Source organism: Octopus bimaculoides, chromosome 23 (assembly GCF_001194135.2).
Source record: "Octopus bimaculoides isolate UCB-OBI-ISO-001 chromosome 23, ASM119413v2, whole genome shotgun sequence".
Classification (NCBI taxonomy): domain Eukaryota; kingdom Metazoa; phylum Mollusca; class Cephalopoda; order Octopoda; family Octopodidae; genus Octopus; species Octopus bimaculoides.
In genome coordinates this window covers 11,842,553-11,856,906 of record NC_069003.1, presented here as the reverse complement: position 1 = coordinate 11,856,906, position 14,354 = coordinate 11,842,553, and the positions used below count along the sequence as shown (strand labels likewise).

Genomic DNA, 14,354 nt, shown 5'->3' with positions numbered 1-14,354 from the left:
TTTAGTCGAGCAAATCGACCCCAGGACTTATTCTTTGTGAGCCTAGTACTTATTCTATCGGTCTTCTTTGCCGAACCGCTATGTTACGGGGACGTAAACACACCAGCATCGGTTGTCAAGCGATGTTGGGGGGACAAACATATACACACACACACACATACATATTTACACATATACGACGGGCTTCTTTCAGTTTCCGTCTACCAAATCCACTCACAAGTCTTTGGTCGGCCCGAGGCTATAGTAGAAGATACTTGCCCAATGTGCCACGCAGTGGGACTGAACCCGGGACCATGTGGTTGGTAAGCAAGTTATTTACTACACAGCCACTCATGCTGCTAACAAATAACCAATTGTTAGAATTCGATATACTGATGCTTTGAAACTATAGGGATACTACACAAGCACTCAGCTCTGAAAGAGCACTGCTTGTCGTAGCAGAAACAACCGTAAGCTGTTCTTTTGTCATTCATTAATTGATAAGTGCGTATACACACATTCACGCTCACTAGAATGACATGTTCTTAAGTGTATTTTAATCCAGGTTTGTTTGCTAGTACCATTGATGTCTTGAAGCACACCGCACCCTCGACACACATTTTGCCCTCTCTCTCTCTTTCTCTCTCAAACACACACACATACTCACACGCAGATATACATACACACATGGCTCCACTTCCATCGTTCCCGTCTGTCTATATTTACTATATTTACTTCCTCAACCTATAAAGCTACGTACGATAGTCCCTTTTCATACAAGCCATGTTTTTTTATTTTATCATTTTTTTTGCGAACTTAATCCAGTCTCAACCAGCCCCTGGCGCCAATCCAATTCCTTCCTGCAGCAGGCAACATTCTTTCTAGGCTTTTCTGTGAATGGAAAAAAATCTAACGTAGCACCCCTCCCCCTCTCACCCTCTCTTCTTCCTTTCTCTCACCTTTTCTCTCCCTTCTCTTATATATTTCTCACACTCTATCTTTATCTTTCCCTATCTTCCTCTCCCCTATCTTTTTCTTTCCTCTCTCCCCTCTCTGTTTCTCTCTCTTCCTCCCTACAGCTCTCACCTTTTCTCTCCCTCTGCCGCTTTCCCTCTCCTTCCCCATCTCTCTCTCTCTCTCTCTCTCTCTCTCTCTCCCTTTCACACACCTGTTAATTTTTACGCATTCTTTTCTTCATGTTAACAAAAGATCCTCCAGGGGCGGTGAGCTGGCAGAATCGTTTCCAGGTTGGGCAAAATGCGTTTTGTCCATCTTTACGTTTTGAGTTCAAATGATGCCGAGGTCGACTTTGCCTTTCATCCTAAATACCAGTTGAAAACTGGGATCAATATAATCGACTTAGCCCTCCCCACCCCAATTGCTGGCCTTGTCCCAAAATTTAAAATCAATTAAAGAGCCTCTGACATGATCACTAGACCTGTTAAAAATAGCAGCCAAATCAGCCTCATATCAATCAGGTCTTCAAGCCTGTGATACAGGAACTTGTACTTGATCGCTTGGCTTGCTAGAAATAACAGCCAAATTTTCCTCTAATGACATTTCCCCACTTTTTTTTTTTTTTTAAAAAGGACACGTGTTGAGATTTCTTTGTAAGTACAGAAAAAATGGGATGGTCACGGTTGGAAAACCTTTGATTATATGTCTGTGTCTGTTTGATCACAGCTGACCTAGGGCTAAACAGTTACAGCCGTCTGATTTATGTGACTGTGTGGTTTACAAGATGTCTTAAAAGCAGCAGCCAAATCATATGCTGTCTAAACAAAACAGTATACATGGAGTAATGTAGTCCTAGATACATTTGTCATGCGAGAAAAAATTCCCAGGATGGTCATCAGATGTTCAGGTCACTTGCCAGAAGGTGGTGTGACATGAGTAAAATAACTGTCATTATTAATCTAGTGTTAAAGGTAGCCAGCTAGCAGAATCATTAGCATGGCGGGCGAAATGCTTAGTGGTATTTCATCTGTCTTTGTGTTCTGAGTTCAAATCCCGCCAAGATCCACTTTGCCTTTCATCCTTTCAGGGTCAATAAAACAAGTACCAGTTGAGCACTGGGGTCGATGTAATCGATTCATCCCCTCCTCCAAATTTCAGGCCTTGTGCTTATAATACAGGGTGTCCACAAGGTCTGGGTACATGGAGTAAATAGAATCATAACATAAACAATTAAATATAAGAAATAATAATTTCTTAAAGTATGTGTTAATCTCCATGTACCCAGACTTTGTGGACACCCTGTAGAAAGGATTATCAATCTAGTGATAAGATGGTGAGCTGGCAGAATGGTTAGCATGCTAGGCAAAATGCTTAGGCGGCATTTCATGTCTGTGTGTTCTGAGTTCAAATTCTGACGAGGTCAACTTTACCTTTCATCCGTTTGGCGTTGATAAAATAAGGTCCAGTTGAGCACTAGGGTTGATGTAATTGACTCACACCCTTCCCCAAAATTGCAGGCCTTGTGCCAAAATTCGAAGCCATTATTAGTCTGGTGTTTACAACATTTTGATGGAAGGTTTTGATTTAGATCACTTTAACCCTTTGGTTACCATATTTCTATTGAAATGTGCTGCCTCCCTCTTTACTCTTTACTCTTTTACTTGTTTCAGTCATTTGACTGTCGCCATGCTGGAGCACCGCCTTTAGTTGAGCAAATCAACCCCGGGACTTATTCTTTGTAAGCCTAGTACTTATTCTATTGGTCTCTTTTGCTGAATGGCTAAGTGACAGGGGACATAAGCACACCAGCATCGGTTGTCAAGCAATGCTAGGGGGACAAACAAAGACACACACACACGCACACACAAATATATATATATATATATATATATATATATATATATATACACATATATACGACGGGCTTCTTTCAGTTTCCATCTACCAAATCCACTCTGGTCGGCCTGAGGCTATAGAAGAAGACACTTGCCCAAGATGCCACGCAGTGGGACTGAACCCGGAACCTCTGTTTCAATTAATTTATAAAATAGTGAATAATTGAGCAGAATAACTTTGTCCTTATTAACCTGGTGTTTGGAACATAATTTAACATGAAATTTGGATGGAAGGTTTTAATTAAGATCATTTTAAAACAGAATGTTTGTATCATAGAACCATGGAAAGGCCTCTGGTGAGTCACAGAACATAGAGACTGATAGAGTCATAAAATACTTAACCTTTTTGTTACCATATTCCTGTTTAAATACACTACATCATCATCCTTTGTTTGAATTAATTTTGAAAATAATGAAGAATTTTATAAAATAACTTTGAACATAAATTAGTATGAAATTTTGTTAGGTTTTAATTTAGATCAGTCTAATCCTTTTGTTACCAAATTCCCATTGAAACATACTGCCTCTGTTATGAACAGAATGTTTGTATCATAGCACCAGGGGACAGTTTCAAGCAGGTTGTTATCAAAAGGGTTAACCCTTGTATTTCTATTGAAATAGATTGCATTTATTTCAATTTAAATTCAAAAGCAACAGAGAATTTAGTAAAATAACTTTGTTATTATTAAGCTGGCATTTGGAACATAAATTAGCATAAATTTATGATGGAAGGTTTTGGTAACACTTTGAATCAGGATGTTAGAACCAAGGGATAGTCAGTCTTAGGTGAGTCATAGAATGCACAGATTGATATTTAACCCTTTTATTACCATATTCCTGTTGAAATACCCTGCATTTGTTTCAATTAGGATTTTAATTCAGATCAGTTTGAAACAGGATGTTTGTATCATAGACACAAGATGGTGACTCACAGATGTAGACTGATGGAGTCATACATCCCTGTGGTTTCCACATTTCTGTTGTTTCAGGATTATTAAGAACGGGAAGTTTATATCATAGAGGTGGGTTGGTATTAAAAGGGTTGATGACAATCCAAGACCAAATAGAGTGAATTTTTCTTTTATCCCTCTGAAGTCAGTCAATTAAGTAAGTAAATTAATATATACCTGTTGGTCATCAATGATGTGTATTCATTTGTTTGACTAATTGAACTACCTGGTCATTGAGTAAACACATGAAGTGGCTGAGTATTCCAAAGCCACATGTTTACTCTTAATGTAACTCTTGGGCAGAATCATTGGTACAGTGTGTGACATGGTTGGAGTGAAGGGATTGATGTACAGATTTAGTCTATCCAGTTTCACTCATAAAGTTGGGTGTTGACTCGAGAGTATAGTAAAAAAAAAACCCCAAAAATCCCACTTGCCAAAGATGGCTTGCAGTAGAACAGAACCTGAGACCTCATGATTGCAGAGAAGAACTTCTTAACCACTCACTTGTCACACAGTTTGTTTTGATCTACATATTTTTACCCAGAAAGGTTGGAGTTGATCCTAGGTTATAGTAAGAAAGAAATTTAAAAAAAAAGTGGGAAACTGTTGTTTAAAAAACTCACTTTGGAACCACATGGTTGGCACCAGAGTGACCAAAAGTTTGTAAATGGATTTAGTAGACAAAAAACTGTATGGAAGCCTATCGTCTCTCTGTCTGTCTTATATATACATATATACACATATATAATATATATACACACATGCAAACACGTGTATGTATATGTGTATATACATATAAATATATAGATATACATACACAATATAACAAGCAAACTAGCTCGTTAAGAAAATCTCTATAAAGACAGAAGCAATATTTATACTGAAAAGTAATGTTTATTACCATCTAAACATGGGTGTTCTCAAAGAACAGACAATACTGCTATTTTAACCACAGGTTGACGCCTCCTCCAGCTGGTTATTTAGTGCACTTTGCATTCGATATATGTTGCAGGCGGGGAGAGAACTTCCTATTATTCCAGCTTTTGAGGCCACAAGATCACATGATTTCAACCTTGTTATAGTCATCCTTGGTAATGGATACTTGTCTGCTCTCTCCCCCTCTCTCTCCAGCCGAGTAACCTTGTACCTCCTCTACAGCAAAACACCTGTTTCTGTCTCTCTCACTATAACCTTTCATCATCTGACAAAAGTCACCTCTTCCAATGATGATGATGTGTGTATATATGTATATGTTTATTGATATGTCTAAATGTTTATTGATATGTATAACCATTACTCTAAATAAACACAACAATAGTGGGCTTAGTAAATTAATTTGGTCTCTTGAGGATCATAAGAAACAATTTGATTTGGAATGGAATATTCTGTCTAGGTCCTTTCCTTATGATAAAAATAAATCTTTTTGTTCGCTCAGTAATGAAGAACTCTATCTCATCCTATTCCCAGAGAATTCTCTTGGAAACACGTTTAAAGAACGCGTTTATCATTGCAAACATTGACAAAAACATGCCTTTAGTTCATATAAGTAATTTCTCCCAATCTATAAAATTCGACCTTTAACTGTCTTCTTACATTTCATTTCCACTAAATATATCTATAGCTAACACCGCCAGATATTTTGAGCATCTCTATGGTGATTCCTGATGGGCCGGGGGCTTTCCCTGGTTTCATACCCTCAATTGCTTTATCTACTAAGGTACTGTCAATTCGGATAGCTAGTCCTTCTGTTGGGTCGGCATTCGACAGACTCTCTTTCTCCCATTCATTCCCAATAAGTTATATATACCCAAATTGTGAAGTCAGTTATGTAATAACATGGAATAACAATAGTAAGAATTCAAATAAAGTAGCCCTGAAAAGGGCTTTAATGCATTCCCAGAGTATATAGAACATAGGAGGAAATACTAATAAGGTATGTATACTAAAATCGTGAAGCATGTTACGTAATAACAGGCTAATCAGATATGAGGCAATAACAATTCAAAGTAAATAACTCAGAAAAGGGTTTTTGAGCATCTCTGCGGTATAGTTAACCAGGTGATACATGAAGGAGACACACCCAATGACTGGTGTAGCAGCACTATGGTCAACTGCTACAAAAGTAAAGGTGAGGCTTTAGATGCAAATAATTACAGAGGTATCAAGTTGTTGGATCAGGTGACCTTCAGGTCACGGAGAGGGTCATAGCCCAACTAGTTACGGAGAGAGTCAGTCTAGATGAGATGCAGTTTGGGTTTATGCCAGGGAAAAGCACCATTGATGCTATATTTCTGGTAAGACAGCTGCAGGAGAAATACTTAGCCAAGGATAAACCTCTGTACCTGGCTTTCGTTGACATGGAGGAAGCCTTTGACAGGGTCTCCCGATCCCTTATCTAATGGTCAATAAGGAAACTAGGGATAGATGAATGGTTAGTGAGAGTTGTGCAAGCCATGTACAGGGTTATGGTTATATATATATATAATATTCAATTTATATATATATATATATATATATTGTCTGAATTGTATAGCAGTGGCTCTTCTCTAAATTGTATTTATATATATATATATATATATATATATATATATATATTTATATTTATATAAATAAGGATAAGATCGATATTTAAAATATTGATCTTATCAAGTGGTCAGCATGGGAATAAAAACCATCAAAGGTAATAATTATTTAAAATTATAATACAGGGTATCAAGAGATACCACCACGCTGAAAAAATAGCAGTCAAATCCTGACTGTAAAACCACAATAAATGTCCGCATTTATATATATATATATATATATATATATTCAATTTATATATATATATATATATATATTCAATTTATTTATATACATACACACACACACACACATATATATATTCAATTTATATATGAACATGCTTTTCTACTTTTAATGTCCCCCCACGCACACACACACAATACTTATTATATGCCAACTATATCACAAAGTGCTATGTACTGTGTGACTCAGGATGGAACCAGAGGTAGCAGTGGTTGTGACAGCAGTGGTAGTGGTGTTTGAAATACAAATACAGTAAGCAGTATGTCTAATAATTGTGAATTGAACTGGTTAGGCCATCAAAGACAACACACCTTTCTTGACTCAGTTTCCTTCGTATAGTGACTGTATGAGTCAATAACGGAGACATCGTCGTCGTCGTCATCATCATCATCATCAAGATCATTTAACGTCTGTTTTCTATGTTGGTATGGGTAGGATGGTTTGACAGTAGCTGGCTACACAGAAGACTGCACTGGGCTTCCACTGTCTGCTTGGGTATGGTTCTTATGGCTAGATGCACTTCCTAACACCAACCACCCCACATAATGGACTATGTGGTTTCTCAGCCTGCTAGAAATAACAGATGAGTAGTTCCAAACTTGAACTAATAAGGACAATGCCCCACCCATTTTTAAAAACCCTTTAGCATTCAGATTGCTTTGCTGGATGTAATGTTTATCATTCACATGGTTTTGAATTAATCATGCATCATTTTGTAGTTTTGAGATTTCAATGATGCAATTATTTATTTTTAGAATGATATTGTAGAGTAGATGTGAGAGACTGGATCTAGCAGGTTTGACCAGATATGGTCGGTTTAACCCTTAAGCATTTGAACCAGCCATATCTGGTCAAAATATTCTACCTGTTTTAATCTGGGTTCTTACACAAACCATATAATATCATTCTAAAAAATTAACAGTTACTTCATCAAAATCGCAAAGCTACAATATAATGCATAATTAGTTCAAAACAATGTGAATAAATAAACATTACATTTGATGAAATAATCTGAATGCTAAAAGGTTAAATGAGTCTTCCTATAGACAGGACTACCTACACAACGAATTTTGAACTTGGCTCTGTGAATATCTAACAAACCCTTAGTGGATGCCCAGTGCTCTGCAAACTGCAGGCTGGTTTGCAAAATATTTTGTGAGATGCTCAAATGATTCTGCCAATCTACACCCTAGCACAGAACTGTAAAAACTATTTTTAATTTTGGGGTATGAATCATATTAGCACAACCATTCTGGTGCTGCCTATTTGGGGTTGCTGATTTGACATCAGACATTTCAATGATTTTCTTGTTCTCTCACCCCTCTCTGTTTATTTGTCCTCTCTCTCTCTCTCGCCCTATTTGTGTGTCCTCTTTCTCTCTCGCCATATTTATGTGTGTGAGCATGCATGCATGTATGCACATTTATACATACATATGTACGTACGCTTCCTCCATCATGATTTTCTTGGTCATATCCACCTTCTCCTGTAGAGAAAACACTCATCTGCATCATTTGTTATGATCAGACACATTCATATTGGAACAAGTAGTAGATTCACTGACACCAAACTTGCGGTCCAGAGCAGTGAAGCTTCCCTTATTTTCTGCTGCTCAGAGTAAATGGTAAACTGCATGACGCATATGTGCGAACAGCCATGCTACATGGCAGTGGAACATGGGCCATGACTTGAGGACATGCCTAAGCTTGCAAGGAATGAAGCAACTATGCTCTGCTGGATGTGTAATGTCAGTGTGCATACACGACAGATGTAAACGCCCTGAGAGAAAAGTTGGACATCAGAAGCATCAGATGTGGTGTGCAAGAGATACGACTGTACTGGTATGGTCACTTGGCAAGAATGGATGAGGACTGCTGTGTGAAAAAGTGTCAAATCCTAGCAGTAAAGGGAACCTGTGGAAGAGGTAGACCCAGGGAGATCTGAGATGAGGTGTTAAAGCACAACCTTCGAACATTGGGCCTCACCGAGGCGATGATAAGTTATGGAGACCTTTGTACTCTTATTACCACTCTAACTACTGAGCCATGTGCCTTAAATATATGTGTGTGTGTGTGTGTGTGTGTATAACCTCAGGCCAACCAAAGCCTCGTGAGTAGATTTGGTAGATGGAAACTGAAAGAAGCCCATCGTGTATATGTGTGTCTGTGTCCCCACCCCCATCACCACTTGATAACCAATGTTGGTGTATTTACGTCCCCATAACTTAATAGTTCAGCAAGAGACCAATAAAATAAGTAGCAGGTTTAAAAAAGAAGTCCCTAGTGGGGTCGATTCATTTGACTAAAAATTCAAGGCAGTGCCCCAGCATGGTCACAGTTTAATGACTGAAACAAGTAAAAGATAAAAGACAACAAATGGTTTGGTTTAATTCTGCTTTGTGTAGTCTGTCATATCAACTCACATGAGATATGACTACAGAGTACCACCAGTATAACAACCACAACAGCTATGACGCCCCATCCCTACCCATGTAACTACTATCATCATAGCTATGACTGTTATCATCTCCTCTGCCACCACCACCATCACCACTTCTACGATCATACTGTTGCTTCCAACACACTAATAATAGCATTAAAAAAAAAGGTAACATCAATATTAACACTTGTGTTTCCACTTAAGCTCTGCCCCTGCTGTTTCTTAGCTTCACTTCTTCCAAAATGCTTCTGCCAATTTCCAGAACTATTACCAACACCTGTTGTTCTGGTTGTGAATTTGTAACAACCTATATAATATATATATGTATGTATATATGTGTGTGTGTGTGTGTGTGTGAATTTATACATATATATGTGTGCGTTTGTGTGTGTGAATTTCTATATATGTATATATATATATATAAAACACACACACACACACACACATATACATACATACATATTATACACACACACACATATATATATATAGATATACATATGTATGTATATATACATTTTATCAGAGTAAACACAAGACAAACACAGAATCCTATCGGCAGAGGAAATTAATAGTGGAAAACAGATGTGAGCAATTGTGTATGTATATGTCGGTTTGTGTGTGCATCCACACACACACACACATAGCATGTGTGTATATATATATTTGTGTGTGTGTGTGTATCAGTTTGATGATCAAAGCTTCTAATAATTGACAGAAAACCTCTTTTCTATGCACACTCACTCACTCACACACCCACATGTACTTACACAGTCCTAATATGTACAAATAAGTCTTTATTACGTCTCTTCTGTCTCTTTAGCCTCCTCAGTATTGAGCTAATGTGGGATTCCCTACAAAGCCCCCACTATGCATCAGAAATAGCAGCTAATTCTCTTTCTAGTGAAAGGTTGAAGGACACAAATTAATAATTTACTCCTGGATACTCTAAGGTCTGCTTGGTTAGCCCTTTAACATCTTATGATAATTCTGTTTGTCACTCCCTTGCTTAGCCCCTCCGTAATGCTTCCATGTAATTAGTTGAGGTGGGAGGGAATGAAGGGGAGTGGAGAGGCAAGGCAAGACAAGGGGAGGGAGAGGTGATGAGTGAAATGTGCACTTTTTTTTCTTTTTAAATAAGGTTTTTCGTCCGTTACTTAACCTGTCTATAAATGCTTTCACATGATTAGCTGAAGGGAAAGGCAAAGAGTGAAATAAAAAGGAGAGAGAAAAAGAGGGTAAGGCGAAGAATGAGAGAGAAAGAAGGAGAGTGTTGTGTATTAAGTCTATAAAAACATGCATAGGCGCAGGAGTGGCTGTGTGGTAAGTAGCTTGCTTACCAACCACATGGTTCCGGGTTCAGTCCCACTGCGTGGCACCTTGGGCAAGTGTCTTCTACTATAGCCTTGTGAGTGGATTTGGTAGACGGAAACTGAAAGAAGCCTGTCGTATATATGTGTGTTTGTGTTTGTCCTCCCACCATCGCTTGACATCCGATGGTGGTGTGTTTACGTCCTCATAACTTAGCGGTTCGGCAAAAGAGACCGATAGAATAAGTATTAGGCTTCCAAAGAATAAGTCCTGGGGTCGATTTGCTCGACTAAAGGCGGTGCTCCAGCATGGCCGCAGTCAAATGACTGAAACAAGTAAAAGAGTAAAAGAGAGTATAGAGTATATAAAGTGTATTAAGGAATCATTGTATTCCAATTTCCTTCATTTTTCAATGATTAGCAGATGAGCGACCATCTTTTGATACAGACACAACACAGTCTACGCTTTCAGGTTTTTGGGATAAAGTTTTCAGAAATAACCAAATAAGTTAACCATTAATTCCGTGAAATATTCACAGGTCCCACTAGTTAAGATTATTCTGTGAAATATAATCATTATTTACCCATATTTCAATTAATCAGGTATTATTTTGGTAGCTTCAGGCATGGGCGTGTGGTAAGAAGCTTACTTCCCAACTACATGGTTCCGGGTTCAGTTCCACTGCATGGCACCTTGGGCAATTGTCTTCTTCTATAACCTCAGGCTGACCAAAGCCTTGTGAGTGGATTTGGTAGATAGAAAATGAAAGAAGCCTGTTGTGTGTGTGTGTGTGTGTATATATATATATATATATATATATATATACACACACATACACACACACATATGTCAATGTAGGTGTGTTTTTGGGTCTGTGTTTGTTCCCCCCCCCATCACTGCTTGACAACTGATATTGGTGTATTTACAGGTGTTGTGTATCTACATAGCTCCTGCCATCTGGGCCCGTTTGGCTGTCCAAATGGTGGGATCTATGCAGACATCATTTCTTTGTATCCTTCTGAAGATGGGCTTTTGTGCTCGAAATATATGGTTTCTCTTTCATCTCAGCATTGTTAGAAGCCTTCCTTTTTTTGTTTATTATTCTATTTCTATACTACAATGCTTCAAGCAAACTATAATGCTCTTCTTAACTTTACTCCTTTATCTGTATTTTTCTCTTTTCCTTTCTTCCTTTATGAATTAAAAGTTTTTTCTTATTTTTCAGCACCGGCGCCATCACATGTTCAGACAATTCTGGGAACAAAGTGCATTGATCGTGGGCGGCATGCACATAAAAAGCAATGGTTTATCCCAAGAGGAGAGTCTGAAAGCTGCCAGTCATTGTCGACTTTTGATGATCCCAAGGTCATGACAGAGCAGATTTCTCCAAACCAGATTGTCTTCACTTTCTGGATCCCTGGTCCGAAAGGTGGCAAGCAACTGGATATGTCCCGCTGGTTTCAGAATATCATAGCAGTGCTGCAGTTAGAGATTGCTTATGATGAAAACCACCCTATGTGTAAGTATTAAGACTTATCTATCCATTATATTAATCTTTCTCCATCTTCTGCTTCTATTTCCCTATTTTTTCTTCATCTCATTGTTACAGCAGATTAAAAAACAAGACAACCCCACCACCTCCAAAATGTAGTCAAATGACTGAGTGGAAGGCAAAATTGGCAGGGCATCAGGAAGAAAAATATCTATAGGCACAGGCATGGCTGTGCTGTTGAAATGCTTTGTAAGCTTGTGGTCTCAGGTTCAGTCTCACTGCGCTGCAGTTTGGATAAATCTTTTCTATTATAGTCCTGAATTGACCAATGCCTTGTGATTGAATTTGGTAGAAGAAGATTGTGTGGAAGCCTGTTGTGTGTTTGTGCTTGTCCCCCACCATTGCCGATGACTGGTGTTTGTTTACATTCTCCGTGACTTAACAGTTTGGCAAAAGGGACTGATAGAATAAGTATCAAACTTAAAAATAAGTATTGGTGTCAATTTATTTGACTAGAACCCTTTGACCAAGGTCCAGTGACTAACAAGATCATCATCACCATTAATGCCCGTTTTCCATACTGGCATGGGTTAGATGGCTTGACAAGAACCGGTAATGTCAGGGGCGGCACCAGGTTCCGTTGTCTGTTTTGGTTTGGTTTCTATGGCTGGATGCCCTTCCTAACACCAGTAACACTGGCTACTTTTTATGTAGCGCTATCGCAGGTGCTATTTAAGTGGCACCATCACAGGTGCTTTTAAAGTGGTATCAGCACCACTGCTTTTTACGTGGCACCTTGGTTTTAGGATCTCAATTCTGTTGTGGTGGTCAGGTCTTCTCAAGTACAGTAATGCGCCACATATCTTGGTCCTCTGTCCTCTCTTTCAAAACTTCATCCCATGTCTTCACTCTCTCATAACTTCCTTAAAAGATAAAAAAAAAACATAAAAGATTACGGTACTTAGTTATGCCCCTTTATATTCTGTGTTCAAATCTTACCTTGACTGACTTTATTTACATTTTCCTATGGTCATAAAATAGAACTACTGTATTCGTAGTTGTAAGTGAACACATGTCACTTCAAAGTTAAATTAATGATAACTTTGACATCATTATTATGATGGTATTTACCCATTTAGTATTCAAACTGGACTTATCCGGCCTCAATATTCCACCAGTTTTATGTTAAGATTGGCTAGACTGGCCTTGTATCTATCCTACAATGTCATTCTAAAAATAAACAATGACATCATGAAAATCTCTGAGCTACAAAATAATGCATGATTAATTCAAAATAATATGAATAAATTACGGAGATGTACTTGGATAGCAAGTGACCTGATCTGAGATCGTGTGCTGGAATGAAAACAATTGCAGTGTGGAAGGTGTTTATAAGCCATTTAAAATAACACACAAAAACCGTTACAAATTAAATTTAAATCTTGAAGTGAATCTAACGGTTTTTGTGTGTTATTTTAAATGGCTTATAAACACTTTCCACGCTGCAATATGAATAAATAAGCATCACATTTGACAAACTAATCTGAATGCTAAAGGGTTAAGGCAGCAGGCTGGTAGAATCGTTAGCACACTGGAGAAAACACTTAGCAGTGTTTCTTCTGTTTATGTTCTGGGTACAAATGTTGCCGAGGTAAACTTCGCCTTTTATCCTTTCAGAGTCAATGTTGTCAACTGAATCCTCTCCCTAAAAGTATTGCTGTCCTTGTGCCAGAATGGTGTTTGGGACACAAATTAACATGAAATTTTTGAAGGAAGGTTTTAATTTAGATCACTTAAACAGGAAGTTTGTATTATAGAATCAAGGGTGGTCTTTGGTGGGTTAGTATCAAAAGGGTTAATCTTCTCTTTGCTTGATCTATATAGGATCATGGAAAAGAAGACAAAAAAGGAAATTTTAAATTTATAACTCCGAGGCTTATTAACATAAACTGGCTTGTAACTAAGTTTCAAACAGTTGCAGTGGAACTGTGTCAATGACCAAAGGACGCAGGATGCAGACTGAGCAATGAAAATTTTGGTACCTTGTAATAAATGATAAAGGGAAGCTAAAACAAACAGTTTCTGTATGTTTTTGAATGGCTAGAAGGAGTCTCTCTTGCTGTAATTGCTTTAGTTTCAACACCCAGTTTCAGATGAAATCACTTGCTAGACAAGTACGAATATAACCGTAGGGACTAAATATGTAATTGTTACTATATTCTTTGTACAGTGGAAAATGCCACGCTGGAAATGGAAGTGAAACTCGGTTACCGAGATCTTCATGAAGCGCCAACCGATTGGAAACTTTTGGCAGAATCTGTTGAAACCAGGAAACTGGATTGTACCATTGATGAAGAACAGGTAAGTAATTCTTTAGTGGTGGTTTTGGGTTCTATCCCACTGCATGGCACCTTGAGCAAGTGTCTTCTACTACAATTTTTTTTTTTTGGTCTTTTTTAAAAGAAAGACTTTCTTCAGAATCTAAAAACAGCAAGCAATAGGGATCTTTGTATATGCTAT

At 38.0% G+C, this 14,354-nt stretch overlaps 1 protein-coding gene across 1 annotated transcript in view; it reads left to right on the top strand.

The window, feature by feature from the left end:
• The window catches only part of LOC106883690 (protein wntless homolog), a 43,813-nt gene that overhangs the window by 13,506 nt on the left and 15,953 nt on the right, over positions 1 to 14,354 (top strand). Inside the window, exons 2-3 of the mRNA XM_052975944.1 lie at positions 11,568 to 11,861; positions 14,065 to 14,195. Of these exons, the coding sequence (XP_052831904.1) occupies positions 11,568 to 11,861; positions 14,065 to 14,195 (425 nt within the window). The remainder of the gene's footprint in view (positions 1 to 11,567; positions 11,862 to 14,064; positions 14,196 to 14,354) is intronic.